This window comes from Phyllobates terribilis, unplaced genomic scaffold, assembly GCF_046119375.1.
Source record: "Phyllobates terribilis strain yellow unplaced genomic scaffold, ASM4611937v1 Scaffold_7__3_contigs__length_470593459, whole genome shotgun sequence".
Classification (NCBI taxonomy): Eukaryota; Metazoa; Chordata; class Amphibia; order Anura; family Dendrobatidae; genus Phyllobates; species Phyllobates terribilis.
Genome location: NW_027362767.1, coordinates 272,153,032 through 272,174,752, shown reverse-complemented (window position 1 = coordinate 272,174,752; position 21,721 = coordinate 272,153,032). Strand labels below are relative to the sequence as shown.

At 44.4% G+C, this 21,721-nt stretch overlaps 1 protein-coding gene and 4 non-coding genes across 7 annotated transcripts in view; 1 reads left to right on the top strand and 4 right to left on the bottom strand.

Moving 5' to 3' along the window:
• The window catches only part of DIPK1B (divergent protein kinase domain 1B), a 132,491-nt gene extending 130,283 nt beyond the window's left edge, over window positions 1–2,208 (top strand). Inside the window, exons 5-6 of one of the 3 annotated variants that reach the window (XR_012247447.1) lie at window positions 49–1,199; window positions 1,243–2,208. Coding sequence is in view for 1 of the 3 variants with exons in the window: in XM_073640756.1 (XP_073496857.1) it covers window positions 49–861 (813 nt within the window). In the remaining 2 variants the exon portion in view is untranslated. Of the gene's footprint in view, window positions 1–48 lie in introns of all 3 variants that reach the window. The other 2 variants (XR_012247448.1, XM_073640756.1) reach the window with 2 other exon arrangements.
• An 11,476-nt stretch (window positions 2,209–13,684) lies between these two features.
• LOC141155626 (small nucleolar RNA SNORA17) lies at window positions 13,685–13,816 on the bottom strand. The gene has a single exon (XR_012247553.1). It is a non-coding gene; the product is annotated as a small nucleolar RNA SNORA17 (small nucleolar RNA).
• A 1,534-nt stretch (window positions 13,817–15,350) lies between these two features.
• On the bottom strand, window positions 15,351–15,482 carry LOC141155624 (small nucleolar RNA SNORA17). The gene has a single exon (XR_012247551.1). It is a non-coding gene; the product is annotated as a small nucleolar RNA SNORA17 (small nucleolar RNA).
• A 1,990-nt stretch (window positions 15,483–17,472) lies between these two features.
• LOC141155623 (small nucleolar RNA SNORA17) lies at window positions 17,473–17,604 on the bottom strand. The gene has a single exon (XR_012247550.1). It is a non-coding gene; the product is annotated as a small nucleolar RNA SNORA17 (small nucleolar RNA).
• A 1,036-nt stretch (window positions 17,605–18,640) lies between these two features.
• On the bottom strand, window positions 18,641–18,772 carry LOC141155625 (small nucleolar RNA SNORA17). Its single transcript, XR_012247552.1, has one exon. It is a non-coding gene; the product is annotated as a small nucleolar RNA SNORA17 (small nucleolar RNA).
• Window positions 18,773–21,721: the final 2,949 nt, after the last annotated feature.

Sequence of the window (21,721 nt, the reverse complement as noted above, 5' to 3'; positions counted from 1 at the left end):
CAGGCCGATTGTATCTGTCCTGATTGTCACTGCTCTCCATCCTTCCAGGTTAATTTGGGAGATCAGACTTCACTGGCGACCCTGGTGAGCCAGATTTTAACAATGGCAGACGTCAACGAGGACGGGAAAGTGTCTTTGGCGGAAGCCAAGTCTATATGGGCTTTGCTGCAACTGAACGAGTTTCTTCTCATGCTCTCGTTACACGAGAAGGAGCACACATCTCAGCTGCTCGGGCACTGCGGAGACCTCTATGTCACTGAGAAGATCCCTCACGACTCCCTCTACGGCACACGGATGCCCAGTTTCCTCCAAAACCTGCTGCCTTCCCCCGTGCACAGACTCATTCACCAGTGGTTTGCTCCCGCCTGGCCCCGAAGAGCCAAAATCGCCATCGGACTATTGGAATTTGTGGAGGAGATTTTCCACGGGACTTACGGAAGTTTCTTCGTCTGCGAAACCAGCTTTAAAAACATTGGATACAATGAAAAGTACGACTTCAAAGTGGTAAACCTGCGGCAGGTGGCCACCGAGATGACCATCAGAGGCTTCCTGAAGGGGCGGCACTGCGAGCAGAACTCGGACTGCACGTTCGGCAGAGATTGTACAGCCGCCTGTGACAAACTCATGAAACAGTGTAAAAATGACGTTATCCAGCCAAACCTGGCGAAAGCTTGTAAACTGCTGCAGGAATACCTGCTGTACGGCTCGCCAGCAGACCTTCGGGAGGAGCTGCAGAAGCAGCTGCGGACTTGTATGACCCTCAGTGGACTCGCCAGTCAGATGGAAGTTCACCATTCACTGGTGTTAAACAACCTGAAGACCTTACTGTGGAAAAAGATCTCAAATACCAAATATTCCTAACTGGAGCCTACAGCTGCGCTCACACAATACAGCAGGTGACGGATCCAGCCACTCTAATGTTAATGGCTGGCTACTGACTTTACATTGCCGCCAGTTTTTATGTGGCTGGATCTGCCACCAGCCCTGTCATGTCTATGGGCTACATGATGCCTCCCGGAGATGGTACCATTTTGATAACTCACATCAAAATAGTAAAGATACCAATGAGGTGTAAGATTATGATTCTCTAAATTCTAATTAAAGGGCAATTCCACAAAAATTCATCTTGTCACAATGATGCATCAGAAGATGACCTCCATGGGAGGAGACTGTAAGCAATGCCAGTTCTCAAATAAAAGGTGGCTGCCCATGTGAGCGCTGTACAGTCCTCCTAAAAAATAGGTGGCTGTCAACGTGAGCGCTGTACAGTCCTAAATAAAAGGTGGCTGCCAACGTGAGTGCTGTACGGTCCTCCTAAATAAAAAGTGGCTGCCCACGTGAGCGCTGCACGGTCCTCCTAAATAAAAGGTGGCTGCCCACGTGAGCACTGTACGGTCCTCCTAAATAAAAGGTGGCTGCCAACGAGACGCTGTACAGTCCTCCTAAATAAAAGGTGGCTGCCAACATGAGTGCTGTACGGTTCTCCTAAATAAAAAGTGGCTGCCAACGTGAGTGCTCTACGGTCCTCCTAAATAAAAAGTGGCTGCCCACGTGAGCACTGTATGGTGCTCCTAAATAAAAAGTGGCTGCCCACGTGAGTGCTATACAGCCCTTCTAAAATAGTGGCTGACCACGTGAGCGCTGTACGGTCCTTCTGACTTGCATCACAAGATGACTGGAAGTAGAATTCCCCTTTTAGGGGCCATCTATCTGTAAATAAATTGTCAGCCCGGATTGTTAAATTTTGGATATTGGCTGCATTTGCAGTATATACCAGAAAGATATCCGGACTTATAACTTTGACCGGTACCACGTTGTAGGCTCCAACTATAAAAGGATTTATGTTTTCCATTTCCTTTTCTTTCTGCTAAATTGTGTGGCATAGTCTGTAAAGAAAACAGATCTATATCAGCGGAACATTGGCCAGAAGGGCAGTCTGCTATCGTGTGAACAGGGCCCTGTGCATACATTAGCCATGTGTGCTGTAAAAAAGTGTTCCATTGATTTAATGTGTCCCCCCCCCCCCCCCGCTATTGTCCAATCCAAAATGGTACGGTGTCCGGGCCGATCTGCAGACAACATGCTTCCTCCATGTGAAACGCGCCAACTACTCGCTCCTGCAGGCTCCCACTTCCCTCCATGGCGCCTGCAATCGTCAGCGCCGTTTCCATGCGGCAATTTACATGTAAATTAAATGATTTTATGTGATGCGTCCTCGCTGTTTATTGTGTCACCATTAGTTACGAACACCTCGTCTTAACAGGATGTAGCGGGAACTCGTCCCTTTCATTTCCACTTATGGGATTGCATTTAACCTCCGCACATACCTGCTTCGCCTCTTATTCTGCCCGATAATACATTTCTCTCCTTTATGCATAAAGCGCGGAGTTACTCTGGGTGAATGTGACTCAAATCACGCTACTTAAAATGATTTCTATGGCAACCCTGAATGCCGGCTGCGGGGACGCTGAAAGGGCAGCAATTTATAAACTCCTTTAGTTCCTAAGAGCAGCGACGCAATGAAACGCTTCTCGAGACCACTCCAGCAGTGAAGGATTTGACGTCAGGAGAAGTGAAGCCTCAGCAGCTCTGGAGGCTGCAAGCCAAACCCAGATGCCTCAGAGAATCGGGCCCGGGTGTAGACCAAGGCTGGCCCTAAATGCTGAGATATGTCTTCCCAACAACATGGGTACATACAGATACTACTGCCACACTGTGCCACTACAAGGCCCAAATAATACCATTACCCCTGAACAGGGATGGAATAAAAACCAGTTACACAGATGAATAATACCGCCAGCCAGTGTCCATATACTGGCAGATCTCAGCTCAGCAGTGCAGTTATACACCATCGATCACTGGTGGTCTAATCTGATTGTAGCCCCCTGCGCTCAGACTTCTTCAGCTCTTTACTTTTCCAGCACTAAGGCTGCTGCCCCTAGTTATGTGATTATCTGCTCCAATTACTGGAGTTCAGAAACCATGGTGTTATACTTGTAGACCCCCCAACATAAGCACTCACCCCCCCAAAAAAGGCACACAGCTGGTGTCCCTCAGAGCAAGCTCATACCGAGATCATCATGTCTGCCCAGCATCGGCCTTTATTTCTCTGGGTGTTCTGCTGTCCTATTATGTGACACCACAATTTGGGGCCTTGGAGTAAACGCTGCTCTGTCTCCAATAAGAGAAGCAGCAGCCGGAGAAGAAAGACGCTGCATCACTGCAGGCCCCCATGTAATCCCCGCAGAAACCAAACCCTGTGCTCACTGTTCGGGAGTTTCCCCACACATTAGTAATAGGTAACTATATACCAAAATTATAGTCCAAGTGCAGCGCCCCCTTCAGCTTTTCTGAGTGCAGTAAATTCTGACTACTTGGATGAGGCAGCTGCACTTCTAACCAAAAAAATTCCCCTTATTCCTGACATTAATGGGGATCCAGAATCAGAATCCCCAAATGCTTGCGTCTGTAATCCACGTGCTGACAGCTATTCCTAAGGCCACGGCCCCACTATCAGTATTCGGTCAGTATTTTGTCTCAGGATTGGGAGCCAAAACCATGTGAGGAACAATCAGAGAAAAGGTAGAGTAGAAACAAGTCACCAATTCTGCATTTATCACCCACTCCTGGTTTTGGCTCCCACTTCTGAGAAAAAATACTGACCGAATACTGATAGTGGGGCCGTGGCCTTAGGCTTAGTCCACATGCAAAAATCATAGTGTTTCTCTACCATCATTTTCCAAAAGCGTGGCAAAATACTACACACTACTCCCTGGGGCTGTGGCCTCAGGCTGATTTCAGGGTGCCTTGAACCCCAAAAGTTAGAAAGGTGTCCACTAATACAGCATCAGAGAGTCAGTTTCTACATCATTCTTGCACAGATCACAACTTGAAGATGTTGTGACCAGACGGCACCCAGAAAACTACACTGCAACTGAAACCAGAGGACAATCAGGATCTGGTCATACAGGTTCCATCATACATGGAGCTGTGCTGCCCTCAAGTGGTAAAATATCAGTACTACACATAGTGACCACATTTCTACATGCTCTGCAGCAGTGCCCTCAAGTGGTAAAGTAACAGTAGTACACAGTGAGTACATTTACATGTTTTACAGCAGGTGCACTACAACCTGTGCAGCTCCCCTTACGTTATGACCTGTGGCTAGAACAAGCTTGGGAAGTGAAGTATTACGAGAGATACAGAGTGAAAGGCTGCTCAGGAGTGATTAGCTTAAAATAAGAACATACTTAGCTCAGTGGAAATACTTTGAAAAATCATTAGTCACCCAAGCCATCTAATCATTATGGAGGCCTCAACTCTGGCAGATGTCATCTGGGGAGAGAAAAATCAGCCCTGACAAAAATCAACACCTAGTCCCGATATTTCCCCCAGATTAGCTCTGGAAGGAGGCCAGCGAAATATGGCAAGGACTCACTCTTCTCTCCCCATTCTAGACATAAGCTGCGCCCAATTTTGACGTATGTTTGCCAGTTTAGGTGTCTTGGCATCTTACATCTGCAAAAGCTAACCAGTGTTGTCTACGAAGTCCGCTTTAAATATTGATACTATAAAGCCTTGTGGACACAGCTTCATACAAGCTCCTAGTCACAGTTCACAGCAGAGAAATGACCTATGACTCCTGACAGATTCCAGTGGATGCCATATTATGGTGGTTCTCCCCACAGACCATCACTTGTGCACCCCCTGGAGTGGTCTCTCAGATTGATTTCAAGAACAGATGCAGCACAATGAGCCACTTTGCAGTTGCAAACAAGCCATGACTAGTACATTCAGCACGATACAGCCACCCTCAATGTGACCCTAACCCAAATTTTGAATAATCTAAGTGAGAGCAGCCCCCCGAGGTGCACAGGAGCCCCATTCCCTGCACCAGAGCATCTCTGTTCAGTTGCACTATTTGCACATCACATTTCCCGCTCATGTGAATGCACAGCCACCTCTGTGGGGAATCTCATTAAAATTCTTTAAGGACTCTCTTCCATTAGTTGTGCCTTTTACCAATTAACAGCTTTCATTTTGCAGCCAGCAGCTGCAGCTTTGCTAATGACACCTTTGGCCCCAATAATTTCAGTTTAATGAGAGAAATTTCCTAGTGTTGTGCAGGATCCTGCCAGGTTATTCATCAAACGATCCATTTCGCCATCATCCTACAACAAGTTATGACTGAGGCGGCTTGTACAGTATCAACATATCCACCTGCAATGTGCCAGATCCACCCCAGAGCAACAAGCCATATGATAGTCGACAGCTGGGCTGAATGAAAATACACGTGGAGTAGCACAGAAATTTGGGAGGGCACAAAACAATTCACCAGAGATGATAAAATCCAAAACACATCACAGGGAAAAAAAAATAAATAAAACAAGTGCAAGTTCATCAGTATTGAATATCTGTGCTACCACCATATAGCACTGCGGCCTGTCTGCATTCTGCACTATACAGATGAGCATGTTCACATTGCATCTGGCAACATGTCAGAGACTCCATTCACTCTTGCATCTGCAGCCCTGAAAAACGACAAATTAGCTGCAATCCCTGACAGAGCCTTTCTTTGTACCTACCTCAAAAATATGGGCACCACCGAAACAAAGGCCAGAAACAGAACAAAGCGACTGCCTAATTTAAGTGATTGGACTCATCAGGGATTCTGTCCAAATACCATTTTATAGGGCTTTACACGGAAAGCGCCGACATGGCCCAAACGCAATGTGAGACCTATTTAAGACTTGTTTGCTGTGTGTTTTTTTTTTTTTACACCATTAACCTCTTCACTCCCCAGTTTTTACCTTCCTGACTAGGCCAATTTTTTCAATTCTGACCAGTGTCACTTTATGAGGTAATAACTCTTGAACACTTCAACATATCCCAGTGATTCTGAGACTGTTTTTTTTAATAACATGTTGTACTTCCATGATAATGGTAAATTTTGGTCGATGTGATTTGCATTTGTTATATCAAAAATTTGAAAATTTTTCAAACTTTTAGTTTTTACACTCTTAAACCAGATAGTTATACCACAAAAAAAAATAGTTAAGAAGTTACATTTCCCACATGTCTACTTTATATCAGCATCCCTTCCCTTTTGAAACTTTTTTTTTTTTATTAGGAAGTTAAAAGGGTTAAAAGTTTTATCAGCAATTTCTCATTTTTCCATTTATTATTTTTAGGGACCACATCCCATTTGAAGTGACATTGATGGGCCTATGTAACAGAAAATACCCAAAATTGACAATTTTAAAAACTACACCCATAATAGTGCACAAAAAACGCATTCAAGAAGTTTATGAACCCTTTAGGGGCTTCGCCAGAATTAAAACAATGTGGAAGGAAAAAATGAAAATTTTATTTTCCCACAAAAAAAAATATTGCTTTAGCCCCAAATTGTGCAGTTTCAAAAGGGTAACAGGAGAAAATGGACTATACAGTTTGTGGTGCAGTTTCTACAGAGTACACCGATATCCCATTTGTGGTGGAAAACTATTTGGGCGCACTGCAGGGAAGGAGCACCATTAAACTTATGGAGCTCAAAATTGGTCATGTTGTGTTTGCTGAGCCCCTGATGTGCCTAAACTGTAGAAACCTCCCACAAGTGACCCCATTTTGAAAACCAAACTCCCCCTCAAAGAACTTATCTAGATGTGTGGTGAGCACCTTGAACCCACAAGTGCTTCACAACATTTTTGAGCCATGAAAATAAAAAAATATATATATATTTTTCCCACAAAAATGTTGCTTAAGCCCCAAATTTTTAATTTTCACAAGGGTATCATGAGAGAATGGACCATAAAATGTGTTGAGTAATTTCGCCAGAGTACGCCAATACCCCATATATGATGAAAACCTACTCTTTGGGTGCACAGCAGGGCTTGCAAAGGAAGGAACACCATTTGACTTTTGGAGCACAAAATTGGCTGGAATCGATAGCGGACGCCACATCCTGTTTGGAGAGTCCCTGATGTGTCTAAACAGTGGAACTCCCCCCCCCCCACCACAAGTGACACCATTTTGGAAACTACACCCCTCAAGGAACTTATCTAGAGGGGTAGTGAACACCTTGAACCCACAGGTGCATCACAGAATTGTATTATGCCAAGCCATGAATGTGGGGGAAAAAAAAAATTCCCACAAAAATGTTGCTTCAGCCCTAAATGTTTCATTTTCACAAAGATAACAGAAGAAAATGCACCCCAAAATCTGTTGTGCAATTTTTTCTGAGTACATCGATGCCCCATATGTGGTGAAAAACTACTGTTTGGGAGCACAGCAGGGCTTGGAAGGGAATGAGCGCTAATTGACTTTCAAAGGGAATCTGTCAGCAGGTTTTTGCTACTTCATCTGAGAGCAGATAATGTAGGCAAAGAGACGCTGACTCCAATGATGTATCACTTAAGATTACTGGGTGCAGCCTTTCTGACCCAATCAGAGCCTTTAGATTTAGCAATGAAGCAGAGCTGAAAAGCTAACCCTGCCCCCACCAGGCTGTGTATGAACAAAGTCCATAGATATTGAGCTGCCTATCACAGGAGGGGGCATGTCAGACCAGGAGGCACACTACCAGCTAGTCACAGCAATGATAAGCTACTGGTGTTACCGATTACAAAGCAAAATCCTGCTGACAAGATTCCTTTAAAGCACAAAACTGACTGGAATAGATAGCGGGTGCCATGTCACGTTTGCAGAGACCCTAATGTAACTAAGCAGTGGAAACCCCCCCCCCACAAGTGACCCCATTTTGGAAACTAGACCCCTCAAGGAATTTATCTAGATGTGTGGTGATCATCTTGAACCCGCAGGTGCTTCACAGAATTTTATAACATTGAGCCGTGAAAATAATAAAAAAAAAAAAAAAAAAAAACAACAAAAAAAAAAAATCGAATTTTTTCCCGAAAAAATGTTGCTTTAGCCCCAAATTTTTCCTTTTCACAAGTGTAACAGGAAAAAATGGACAATAAAATCTATGCGATTCCTCCCAAGTACGCGTATTTCAGAGATTTACACGGAAACCCCCATGTAAGCGCTCAGTATAGGGCACAGGATAAATGTGCGCAGAGCCTTACTGTGATCTTTGGGAGGCAGAATAAAAAAATAAAAAATCACAGCAGGCGAAGAATTGGTTTTATTTATTTTTATGCCGTTCCTAGTAGTTTAGCAGTGATTGGATGCTTTATAGTGCATTATACTGTATGGAGGCTAGTTAAGGGGCCCTCATACAGTGTGGGCATTACAGTGAAAGGGGCACCATGCAGTGTTGGAGCTAATGTAGGGTGTTTGTACAGTCATGGCCAAAAGTTTTGAGAATTACACCAAAATTATATTTTCACATGATCTGCTGGCCTCTGGTTTTTATTAGTGTTTGTCTGATGTTTATATCACATACAGAAATATAATTGCAATCATATTATGAGGACCAATAGGTTATATTGACTGTTAGAATGAGTTAATGCAGCAAGTCAATATTTGCAGTGTTGCCCCTTCTTCTTCAAGACCTCTGTAATTCTCCCTGGCATGCTCTCAATCAACTTTTGGACCAAATCCTGACTGATAGCAGTCCATTCTTGCATAATCAATGCTTGCATTTTGCCAGAATTTGTTGGTTTTTGTTTGTCCACCCGTCTCTTGATGATTGACCACAAGTTTTTAATGGGATTAAGATCTGGGGAGTTTCCAGGCCATGGACCCAAAATCTCTATGTTTTGTTCTATGAGCCATTTAGTTATCACCTTTGCTTTATGGCAAGGTGCTCCATCATGCTGGAAAAGGCATTGTTGGGCGCCAAACTGCTCTTGGACGGTTGGGAGAAGTTGCTCTTGGAGGACATTCTGGTACCATTCTTTATTCATGGCTGTGTTTTTAGGCAAGACTGTGAGTGAGCCAATTCCCTTGGCTGAGAAGCAACCCCACACATGAATGGTTTCAGGATCCTTTACAGTTGGCATGAGACAAGACTGGTGGTAGCGCTCACCTCTTCTTCTCCGAATAAGCTGTTTTCCAGATGTCCCAAACAATCGAAAAGGGGATTCATCAGAGAAAATGACTTTGCCCCAGTCCTCAGCAGTCCACTCCCTGTACCTTTTGCAGAATATCAGTCGGTCCCTGATGTTTTTTCTGGAGAGAAGTGGCTTCTTTGCTGCCCTCCTTGAAACCAGCCCTTGCTCAAAGAGTCTCCGCCTCACAGTGCGTGCAGAAGCACTCACACCAGCCTGCTGCCATTCCTGAGCAAGCTCGGCACTGCTGGTAGTCCAATCCCGCAGCCGAAACAGTTTTAAGATACGATCCTGGCGCTTGCTGGTCTTTCTCAGGCGCCCTGGAGCCTTTTTGGCAACAATGGAAGCTCTCTCCTTGAAGTTCTTGATGATGCAATAGATTGCACCTCAGTCAACAATCTTTGCAGCTGCGATACTCTTCCCCGTTAGGCCATTTTTGTGCAGTGCAATGATGGCTGCACGTGTTTCTTTAGAGATAACCATGGTTAACTGAAGAGAAACAATGATACCAAGAACCAGCCAACTTTTAAAGTGTCCAGTGATGTCATTCTTACTTAATCATGACTGATTGATCGCCAGCCCTGTCCTCATCAACACCCACACCTGTGTTAATGGATCAATCACTAAAACGATGTTAGCTGCTCCGTTTAAGGCAGGACTACAATGATGTTGAAATGTGTTTTGGGGGTTAAAGTTCATTTTCTGGGCAAATATGGACTTTGCAAGTACAGTAATTGCTGTTAAGCTGATCACTATTTGACATTCAGGAGTATATGCAAATTGCCATTACAAAAAATGAAGCAGTAAACTTTGAGACAAATAGTAATTTTTCCATTCTCAATACTTTTGGCCATGACTGTACAGTGTTGGGGCCATCTGTTTGAGGGCTACTATACAGTGCTGGGGTAATTGTACTGTGTAGCAGGGAGCTGTACAGGGGGAGGGAGACTCAGGACATTATAAAATGTCAAGTGGGCACTTATCGATATGGGGGAGCTCGGGTTATTGTGACTGTCAAAAGGGGCACACAGAGGGCACTTATTTCTAGGGGCAAAATGTGGGCACTGTTTTGTAGGGAACTTGCACAGGGCATTAATATACAGTATTCTAGAAATTTGTTTTATCATGTAGGGGCACACACTAATGTGCAGTAATAGGGACACATACAACAGTAGCATTGGGGTATCAGCAGGATAAGGAGTTCTTCCGGCTAGGAATAGATGGAGATGGAAATGTGAGAAATTATGTTTTTGCTGCAGAGATTACAACAGAGTCCAAGCTGGAAGAAGTTGTCATGTCGGTCTGGACCAGATGGAGAGAGTGAATGACTCCACCAGAAACACCGGCAGCTCTAAGTCACCATGTGTAACCTCTTACACGTTCTGCAGCAGTGTTACAGGGAGACACGATCTCCTGACACCGGCACACAGCCGCTATGGGGTCCCCCCCACCCGGCATCGCAAATTCAAGTGCATGAGCATTCCACATGCCGATATAGATGAAAGTAATGATTAGAGACAGAGCATCAGCTAACGCTCTTTCCCATCATTCCCCCTCTGAATCTGATGTCATCACGCATGCTGTGCGGACATCACATGATACGCACCGTGCGGTTTGCTCACAGCAATACAAACAGGTTGGGGGATACTATACAGTGGGTGTTGTCATACTGTGTATATGAGAGCTGTACAGGGAAGGGGGGGGGGTGACTCAGGACATTATTAATGTTAGTGGGCACAGTAATAGAGAGACACGGCAACAACAGCTGAGCATTGGGGGTATCAGCAGGATAAGAAGTTCTTCAGGCTGGAGACAGTGATGCAAATGTGAGAAGTCAGGTGTTTTTGTTGTAATCTCTGCAGCAGAGTCGTGGCTGGAGAAGTTGTTATGTTGGTCTGGGCCAGATGGAAAAGTGAATGACTTCACCAGCTGTAACTGTACTGCAATATCTTTCATGTTCTGCATCACTGGTATCTACCACTATATGTAACTATATGGAAGCAATATCAGTGTTGGTCTTTGTATATGCAAATTGCTTCTTCAGAGAGGAAGAGGACTAGAACTCTATAGCACCACCTGTTGGAAGCAGCACTAGAGTTCTCGTCCTCTTCCTCTCTGAAGACGCAGTTTGCATATTTAATTTCCCAGAGGAACACTGTACAGCAAATAAGCTTCCTTACATTGGCATGCCAGGACTGGTATGTCACTCTCCACAAGGAGAAACTTTAGGTCTTTGTATAGATTATTTTCAGCAACAGTGCAGTCATCTGCTGAGGTTCTCCTACATACACCATTAGGGTAGAGACACACGGCTGTATTTCTCGTGCGAGGATGGCATCATAAGCCTCGTACTGGCCAGCACTTCTCCTGATCGGACCTTGATAGTGGCATAGAAATCCATCACACTGTCATGCTCAGGTCAGGAGAGAGATGCGATCCTTGCACGAGTTCATTATACAGCAGTGTCTCTGTCCTTAGGATGCGCCACCATATTTGGAATCAAGGTTACCTGGTTAGGGGCCCACTCAGAAGTTTTCCCACCCACCCCCACCTCTGCTATAGGTACGTCACAAGTATGTGGCACCACACCTCAAACACATGCAGAACAAAATACTGGCAATTGAGATTTGACAGCACAATCACTAGACACATGGACAGAAGCAGTTTTCTTTTTTAATTACTTTATTTGAACAAAAAGTGGGGAGATATCTAATATATTCTATAAGACCACACAGAACCCTGTAGGATTTATATACTCCTCCAAAAAAGTTGAATTCACAAGTTGGAACTGCACCAGATCTACACAGTTTATATTGGTGCAGTTTCAGGTTGCCTGCTATTAAACAGTTTGCTAACGGTCATGCAGTGAAATGCCATCTAGTTGCCCACAACTACACAGCTTTTCTACAATTATTTGCAGTATTAGGTGCTCCGTGGCCAGACCACATGAATTTAACATAACGGAGACCTTACACTTCTATAATGAACACTATTCATCAGTTTCTGCTGCTTACCACTACAATCGCCACCACACAAGGGCGCAGTAAGACGGCGGTATAACTACTCTTGGACTGGCTGCAGTTCTCTAGACTACATGAATGACCGCTGCATACAAATATGATGCTGTCACGCTCAGGAAAGCTGCCGGCCAGTCCAATTTATATATCCATCTGACTGCACCCTGAGGGTTTGTAGTCAATTACGTATGATTGAAAGCCTTCAAGAGTTTGCTGAATTTACGGCTCAACATTAAATTTCTTTGGAGTTGGTGACCTCCTTGTGCTTCCATAGCCTGGTCTCTTATTTGGTCTCAGGATCATGGTGGTGGACCCATGTTTCGTCACCTTCGGAATAGAAGCCTCTTGGATTTTCTACGAGTGTTTCTAAATTCTCTTGGCTAAATTGCTGAAGACACTTTTTGCTCAAGCATCAACATTCATGGCACCTAACGGAAACGGGCCTTTCATATCAAAACATGAGCGACACTCAAAACCGTGCCAACTGAAATGCCCAATTCATGAGCTATAACACTGTCTTCGACCCCAGTGTCTTCTAAAATCATGGCTTTCACATTACAGCACTTTTCCTCTACAGATGCTTCGCCAGGTCTCCCTAAACCGGGAGAGTGGATCATCTTCAGTTGTTTCCCTACCCCATTTAAACAGCTTGGCCCAAAACTCAACATTCCTTGGTAGTAGGAAGGTGCATCATCACCATATACAGCAACCATCCTTTTAGGCTTCTAAATTCCTTAAAAAAGGAAGAAATATCATGGAACAAAGCTCTAAATCCCTCACTTTCTCTGTAGACCCGCACTGTACATGCAGAGGAAAGCTCAGCTCCCCAACACTGACAGACATGCTGGAGAAACCAACGTCTCGAATACCCCTCATACTGTACCTCATGGGCAGAAACAAGAGTACTAGTACAACACGTTAGTGCTGATCAGAGCTGTGCTAGTTTTCTCCCCAGTTGCTGAAGATGATATTCTTGAGAATGGTCTTCCAGAGGACATAAAACTCACATCTATTCCTCATCATGGTCTCATACAGCAAGCTACATCCTAATAAAGAAAAATAATGAAAGTTTGATCCCAAATATAAAAAGGGGTTATAAGATTTATGCAGTTAATTAAGTTAAAGGAGTTTTCACTGAAAACAGATTGGTGAGGGATCTGCCCACCAGAAGCTGAACTAATGCACTATGCCACTTAAGTACTACACCCCCATTCTGCAAATCTTAGGCTACATTGCCATTAGTCATGCGGCCAAAGTTTTCTGGGTGATGCTACACTGCCGCTCAACAGAGATCATAGGGTCTTCTCGCAGCCTAAAAAGGGCAAGTCCCCAAGCAACAAGTCACAAAAAGCCCAACAAAGTTGGATTTTTTTGCAACTTTGTCATGGTCAAAGTGCCCTAGGGGGGGGGGTCACAATGTGACCCCACTGACTTACTGTGCTGCAATACCTAGATAACTTTGGCTACATGACTTGTGTTGTTGCTAAAGTCGCTGTGTAGCCCTAGCCTTATTTAGTTGGGACACCAAGATGAGCCATAGCCCACAAGACCGTATCTTGCCACCTACCATATTAAGAAGGTGCACAGCCATAAGGAGCATCAGCACGGAGCCCCTGTGAAAGATCAGCCCACCCTACGAAGACCCCAGAAGAGTCATTAAGTGTCCGGCTGGAAATCATTCTGAGCACCCGCATAGTGGGCACCGAGCGTAGACACAGCAGAGTTCCTCTATGCCACCGAATGACGCAAACATGAAACCAAGGTCATGTCTGCAACGCCTCTAGGGGCAGGAAAATCCTGAATAAGACAGCAGACAAACCTGAGCAGCCAAAGCTCCAGGGACACTGCACCCATCCTGTAAGATAAAAGGAAAGAAGGTTTTACCAAGACCTTACAAATCCATCAAAAACATTGAATCACCAAACTGCTAAAATAAAGGCAGATCCCCAATACTACTCTACATGGAGACAAGGGGCACTGAATAGGCTGAGGGTCAGCGTATGATTACGCACCCAGGACAACACACAAAGCTTAATAACTTGGGGCCCATTTAGACTGTAGTTCACGGTAGAACAAGTCCTGTTTACGTGGGCTTTACCCTCCTTACTGACCAGACTAATTTTTGGATTTTGTCAGATACTCAATTTTAGCCTCTTTCACGATTTCTGGGGATTGATTTTTTCCTTTTTTGACGATATTGGGGGAAAATGTAAAGAAACATAGTAAAAATATGTCCATTTCACTGCTAACGACATTTTAAGTTGAGTTTCCCTTTAAGAAATTATTCTTATATATTGGACATCCTCACTGATTGAGCAAGGCTAAAAAGTATCTGCTTTATTTATGTTTTTTCCCTCATTTCACATACTGACCCCATAAGGTCAAAAGACATTTGGGGGGCATTTTAACAGTTCATTATTTTTAATGCCAGCTCCCATTGTAACTGGTATGCCAGCCCCAGTTGCAGGGGAGTTTGAGCCTCCTAGGACCCAGCACCTCCTGTGTTCTCCCTACACCCAGCAATCATACGACCGCTGGGTTCGGAGGGGGAAGCATGGTCATTGCTATATGTATACACAATAGCTGGTTCAGCTCTGTATACAGTGACTGAGAAGGTAGATGGTAATAGCCAATGTTTATTTCCTCTGTGAGGAGGTATGGCAGTGTGACAGCTGGCTCCTCACCCCCCACAATCTAGTGCCAACTGACTACATTGCCTTGACTTATAAAAGATCAGTGCAGAGTAAGGTGTGGACTGTCCAGAAGTCATTTCCTCCACGAACAAGCAGTTTAGATGTTTGTTGGGTGATCGGCAGCCTGCTCAAACTGCATGATTATTGGGAAGTGTTCCTAGGCTCGCTCATCCACAATAGTCATTGTACATGCACCCTTAGATAGCGCCTGAGCTGTAACTACATGAATAAGCTGAGGCTACACTAACAACCACTCTCTTATGCAGATCAGTTCACACATGTGCACTCAGTGCTAATCTGCGTCACATCTGATAGATTGAGTGACAAGCAGCATGTGCATAAACCAACAGCCTCCATACACATTAGACTAATGTCAGCCGACACTGCACGGGCTGCAGGCCTAATGATCGTCAGGTTTGATTTTGGACTGCCAATTGCCTTCTTCCAGAGATTATCCACCGGCCGAGATGTCAGCGAGTGGCTTCCTCAGTGAACACAGGATTGTTGGCTGAGATAGCTGTTGTTCAACCGATCATTTGAAGCATGGTTTGGCCGCCAGCCATGTAATGTAATGTTGTCAACATACGGCTCTGTTTGTGCAACCCTGGACAGAAGCCGATCAACGCAAGTCAGATGTCCGGCTGGAAATCATTCTAAGCACCCACACAGCGGGTACCGAGCGTAGACACAGCCGTGCTACTCTATGCCACCTAATGACACAAACATGAAACCAAGGTCATGTCTGCAACGCCTCTAGGGGCAGGAAAATGCTGAATAAGATGGTAGACAAACCTGAGCAGCCAAAGCTCCAGGGACACTGCACCCATCCTGTAAGATAAAAGGAAAGATGGTGTTACCAAAACCTTACAAATCCATCAAAAACACTGACATCACCAAAAGGCTAAAATAAAGGCAAATCCCCAATACTACTCTACATGGAGACAAGGGGCACTGAATAGGATGAGGGTCAGAGTATGATTACCCAGGGCAAAACACAAAGCTTAATAACTTGGGGCCCATTTCCCTCGCCAATAACGGACGTCAAACAATCGCCGATCAGCGGTCTAATAGCCTGTTCAGACAGATTGGCCACGATTCGAACAATTGGCAAACGATCATTTTAGGCGATTAGACACTAATTCACGGCAGAACAAGTCCTGTTTATGTGGGCCTTTTAGGGTATGTGCCCACGATCAGGAGCCGCTGTGGCCCCGACGCTGCAGAATAGCCGCATCACTTCCGCCCTCATTATGCAAATAAGCGGCGTGATCCCCCCCCCCCCCCATGTGGACTTTCCTCATAGGAGGTTAAGTCTATGGGGAACGTCCACATGCGGACCCGTAGGAGAAACTGACATGCTGCGCTCTGGAAAGACGCATCAGATGTCAGTTTCCGCGGGTGCAGAGACGCATAGTGGACATGGGATTTGTACAACTGTATAACACGCCGTGTCAAACCAGCAGCATCTCCTGATCGTGGGTACGTACCCTTACCTTCCTGACCAGACTAATTTTTGGATTTTATCAAACTTTCTCAGTTATATATTCAATTATAACCTCTTTTTTGCGATTTCTGGGGATTCATTTTTTCTTTTTGCCGATATTGGGGGAAAACATAGAAACATAGTAAAAGTATGTCCATTTCACTGCTAAAGACAATTTAAATTGAGTTTCCCCTTCTTAAATTATTCTTATATATTGGACATCCTCCCCGATTTTAGCCTTGCTCAAAGTATCTGTTTTAGGTTTTTTTTTCTCCTTATTTCACACACTGACCCCATAAGATCTTAAAAGGCCCTTGGGGGCATTTTAACATGGTTCATTATTTTTAATGCCAGCTCCCATTGTAACTGGTATGCCAGCCCCAGTTGCAGGGGAGTTTGAGCCTCCTAGGACCCAGCACCTCCTGTGTTCTCCCTACACCCAGCAATCATACGACCGCTGGGTCCGGAGGGGGAAGCATGGTCATTGCTATATGTATACACAATAGCTGGTTCAGCTCTGTATAGTGACTGAGAAGGTAGATGGTAATAGCCAATGTTTATTTCCTCTGTGAGGAGGTATGGCAGTGTGACAGCTGGCTCCTCACCCCCCACAATCTAGTGCCAACTGACTACATTGCCTTGACTTATAAAAGATCAGTGCAGAGTAAGGTGTGGACTGTCCAGACGTCTGTAGTTTAAAGTCAATTCCTCCACGAACAAGCAGTTTAGATGTTTGTTGGGTGATCGGCAGCCTGTTCAAACTGCATGATGATTATTGGGAAGTGTTCCTAGGCTCGCTAATCCACAATAGTCAGTGTAAATGCACCCTTAGATAGCGCCTGAGCTGTAACTACATGAATAAGCTGAGGCTACACTAACAACCACCCTCTTATGCAGATCAGTTCACCCATGTGCACTCAGTGCTAATCTGCTTCACATCTGATTGAGTGACAAGCAGCATGTGCATAAACCAACAGCCCCCATACACATTAGACCAATGTCAGCAGACACTGAATGGGCTGCAGGCCTAATGATCCTTAGGGTAGAGCGGACAGGTTTGATTTTGGACTGCCAATTGTCTTCTTCCAGAGATTATCCACCGGCCGAGGTGTCAGCGAGTGGCTTTCTCAGTGAACACAGGATTGTCGGCTGAGATGGCTGTTGTTCAACCGATCATTTGAAGCATGGTTTGGCCGCCAGCCATGTAATGTAATGTTGTTAACATACGGCTGTTTGTGCAACCCTGGACAGAAGCCGATCAACGCAAGTCAGATGTCCGGCTGGAAATCATTCTGAGCACCCACACAGCGGGTACCGAGCGTAGACACAGCCGTGCTACTCTATGCCACCTAATGACACAAACATGAAACCAAGGTCATGTCTGCAACGCCTCTAGGGGCAAGGAGAACCTTTTAAAAATAGGTTTTAGGAAAAGCATCACCTGTACAGATGAGGTTCCAGATAACCTTTACGCATCCTGCAAGACAGAAAAAAAAATTATATACAAAAACCGCCAACTACTACCACCATCCTAACCTATCTACAACCTGGTCATTAACAGTCAGTGAGAATTACAAAGGAAGCAAAATCTCACAGCACCTTCTAATAGCAGAAACAAATGTGAACAGGTGCAATCTGCTGTGACTGCAGAAAACAAACCAAAGAATCCAGCAGCCACCGTGTGCAAGACGTAATGGAGAAACGGAAACTGCCACAGAATAAGCTTATAAGACAGAGGACCTTAGTGCACAGATCGTACAACGCGACATGGTGACTAACAGGAAAAAAAAAAAAAAATCTTAACGCTGCAATCACATCCACATGCCGGCCATTTTTGCTTTGGAGAGCACATGGCCCCAGAGTTTCATCAATCCATACAATCAGTTTTAAAAACGGATCTGTGTCTGGTCAGGGACTCAGTTCTCATGCAATTTGTGGATCAGACACTGTTAAAGTCTATGGGGATCCGTATAGACAATTTATACAGCGATTCATTGATCAATTGTAAAGGAGTCAATGGGCAAAAAAACAAAAAAAAAACTCCTGTTCAGTTTTTAAAAGCCATGAAACGAGCCATAGATAAGACATGGAAGAAAATTATAAGGTTCATTTCATACAGATGTAAAATAAACATGGCTCTATGTATGCGAGAATGAAGCCAAGACTGCGTAAGTCTACGGCCGGGTTCAGACAAACATAAAAACTGCCTGATTCAGTCAAACTTGTTGTAAAAAAAAATAAAATAAAATTTAAAAGCAGTTTTTCAAGTTAATTGCAACAAGAAAGTAATAACTGGACACCGTACAGATGAGCCATTTGGGTTGTGATTTTTTTGCGCACCCATTAACCTGAATGCAAGATTCATAAAAAGATACTGCGTTTCACATGGCTTTCTATGACCCGCCTGCCAGAGCAGAAATTATAATGCAGCAATTAACAAGTATCCAGCTGTAAACCATTCTTAGCACCCACACACAGGGCACCAAGTGTAGACACAGCAGAGATCCTCTATGCCACCTAATGACACAAACATGAAACCAAGGTCATGTCTGCAACGCCTCTAGGGGCAACTCATATCCCACAATGGCCCATGCTCCCAACCCCCAGGGGAACTACAAGCTCCAGCCTGCAAGGATTATAGTTCTAGCTACAAGCCATCAACAGACTGTACACTGAGGAGCAACTCAGACTCACCCGAAACCTGCGCCCCTCTAATCCTCTGCGATGAGGTAACACAATATAATCTACGACCCCCAGCAGGAAACTCACACAGCACGAGCCCCGGCCACACCGATCCACCCCACCATACAGTCAGCGGAGAAAGAGAACGCACATGCGCTCACAGGGATTTAAATAGCCGCCTACGGCGCGTCAGAGGGGTCAATATTATAATGCGGCAGTCAGCCACCAGATGGCAGCAGAGCCGCCTCTTTTCTGTCCGTCCATGGAGAGTCAAGCATTGATGCTGTAATAAAACAATGCGCCGCTAGATGGTGGCAGAATATATATGGAAATCGTATAAGGGCGATAACAGAATTATTACATCGTGTTATACAATGTTATCTGCGCTGGGAAGTTATATACAGACCTTAATGATTACAAGGGAATCATAGGAGATCTCACATATATTTCACTGCTGGAATCACATAGTAACTGCCATAATGCAGCTGCTATCTAGAAAACTGTAACTACTATAATACTGCCCCCCTGTGTACAAAAATATAACTGCAATAATACTGCTCCCTATGTACAGGAATATAACTACTATAATACTGCCCCCTATGTACAAGAATATAACTACTATAATACTGCCCCCTATGTGTAAGAATACAACTACTATAATACCGCTCCCTATGTAGAATAATATAACTACTATAATACTGCTCCTATGTACAATAATATAACTACTATAATACTGCTCCTATGTACAATAATATAACTACTATAATACTGCTCCTATGTACAATAATATAGCTACTATAATACTGCCTCCTATGTACAAGAATATAACTACTATAATACTGCTCCTATGTACAAGAATATAACTGCTATAAAACTGTCCCCTATGTACAAGAATATAACTACTATAATACTGCCCCCTATTTACAAGAATATGACTACTATAATACTGCCCCCTATGTGCAAGAATGCAACTACTATAATACTGCTCCTATGTACAAAAATATAACTGCTATAATACTGTCCCCTATGTACAAGAATATAACTACTATAATACTGCCCCCTATGTGCAAGAATGCAACTACTATAATACTGCTCCTATGTACAAAAATATAACTGCTATAATACTGCCCCTATGTACAAGAATATAACTACTATAATACTGCCCCCTATGTGCAAGAATGCAACTACTATAATACTGCTCCTATGTACAAAAATATAACTGCTATAATACTGTCCCCTATGTACAAGAATATAACTACTATAATACTGCCCCCTATGTGCAAGAATATAACTACTATAATACTGCCCCTATGTACAAGAATGACTACTATAATACTGCTCCTATGTACAAGAATATAACTACTATAATACTGCCCCCTATGTGCAAGAATACAACTACAATAATACTGCTCCTATGTACAAAAATATAACTGCTATAATACTGTCCCCTATGTACAAGAATATAACTACTATAATACTACCCCTATATACAAGAACATAACTACTATAATACTGCCCCCTATGTACAAGAATATAACTACTATAATACTGCCCCCTATGTACAAGAATATAACTACTATAATACTGCTCCTATGTACAAGAATAGAACTACTATAATACTGTCCCCTATGTACAAGAATATACACTGCTCAAAAAAAAAAAGGGAACACTCAAATAACACATCCTAGATCTGAATGAATGAAATATTCTCATTGAATACTTTGTTCTGTACAAAGTTGAATGTGCTGACAACAAAATCACACAAAAATCATCAATGGAAATCAAATTTATTAACCAATGGAGGCCTGGATTTGGAGTCACCCCCAAAATTAAGGTGGAAAAATACACTACAGGCTGATCTAACTTTGATGTAATGTCCTTAAAACAAGTCAAAATGAGGCTCAGTATTGTGTGTGGCCTCCACGTGCCTGTGTGACCTCCCTACAACGCCTGGGCATGCTCCTGATGAGGTTGCGGATGGTCTCCTGTGGGATCTCCTCCCAGACCTGGACTAAAGAATACGCCAACTCCTGGACAGTCTGTGGTGCAACGTGACGTTGGTGGATGGAGCGAGACATGATGTCCCAGATGTGCTCAATCGGATTCAGGTCTGGGGAACGGGCGGGCCAGTCCATAGCTTCAATGCCTTCGTCTTGCAGGAACTGCTGACACACTCCAGCCACATGAGGTCTGGCATTGTCCTGAATTAGGAGGAACCCAGGGCCAACCGCACCAGCATATGGTCTCACAAGGGGTCTGAGGATCTCATCTCGGTACCTAATGGCAGTCAGGCTACCTCTGGCGAGCACATGGAGGGCTGTGCGGCCCTCCAAAGAAATGCCACCCCACAACATTACTGACCCACTGCCAAACCGGTCATGCTGAAGGATGTTGCAGGCAGCAGATCGCTCTCCACGGCGTCTCCAGACTCTTTCACGTCTGTCACATGTGCTCAGTGTGAACCTGCTTTCATCTGTGAAGAGCACAGGGCGCCAGTGGCGCCTTTGCCAATCCTGGTGTTCTGTGGCAAATGCCAGGCGTCCTGCACGGTGTTGGGCTGTGAGCACAACCCCCAGCTGTGGACGTCGGGCCCTCATACCACCCTCATGGAGTCAGTTTCTAACCGTTTGTGCAGACACATGCACATTTGTGGCCTTCTGGAGGTCATTTTGCAGGGCTCTGGCAGTGCTCCTCCTGTTCCTCCTTGCACAAAGGCGGAGGTAGCGGTCCTGCTGCTGGGTTATTGCCTCCTACAGCCCCCTCCACGTCTCCTGGTGTACTGGCCTGTCTCCTGGTAGTGCCTACAGCCTCTGGACACTACGCTGACAGACACAGCAA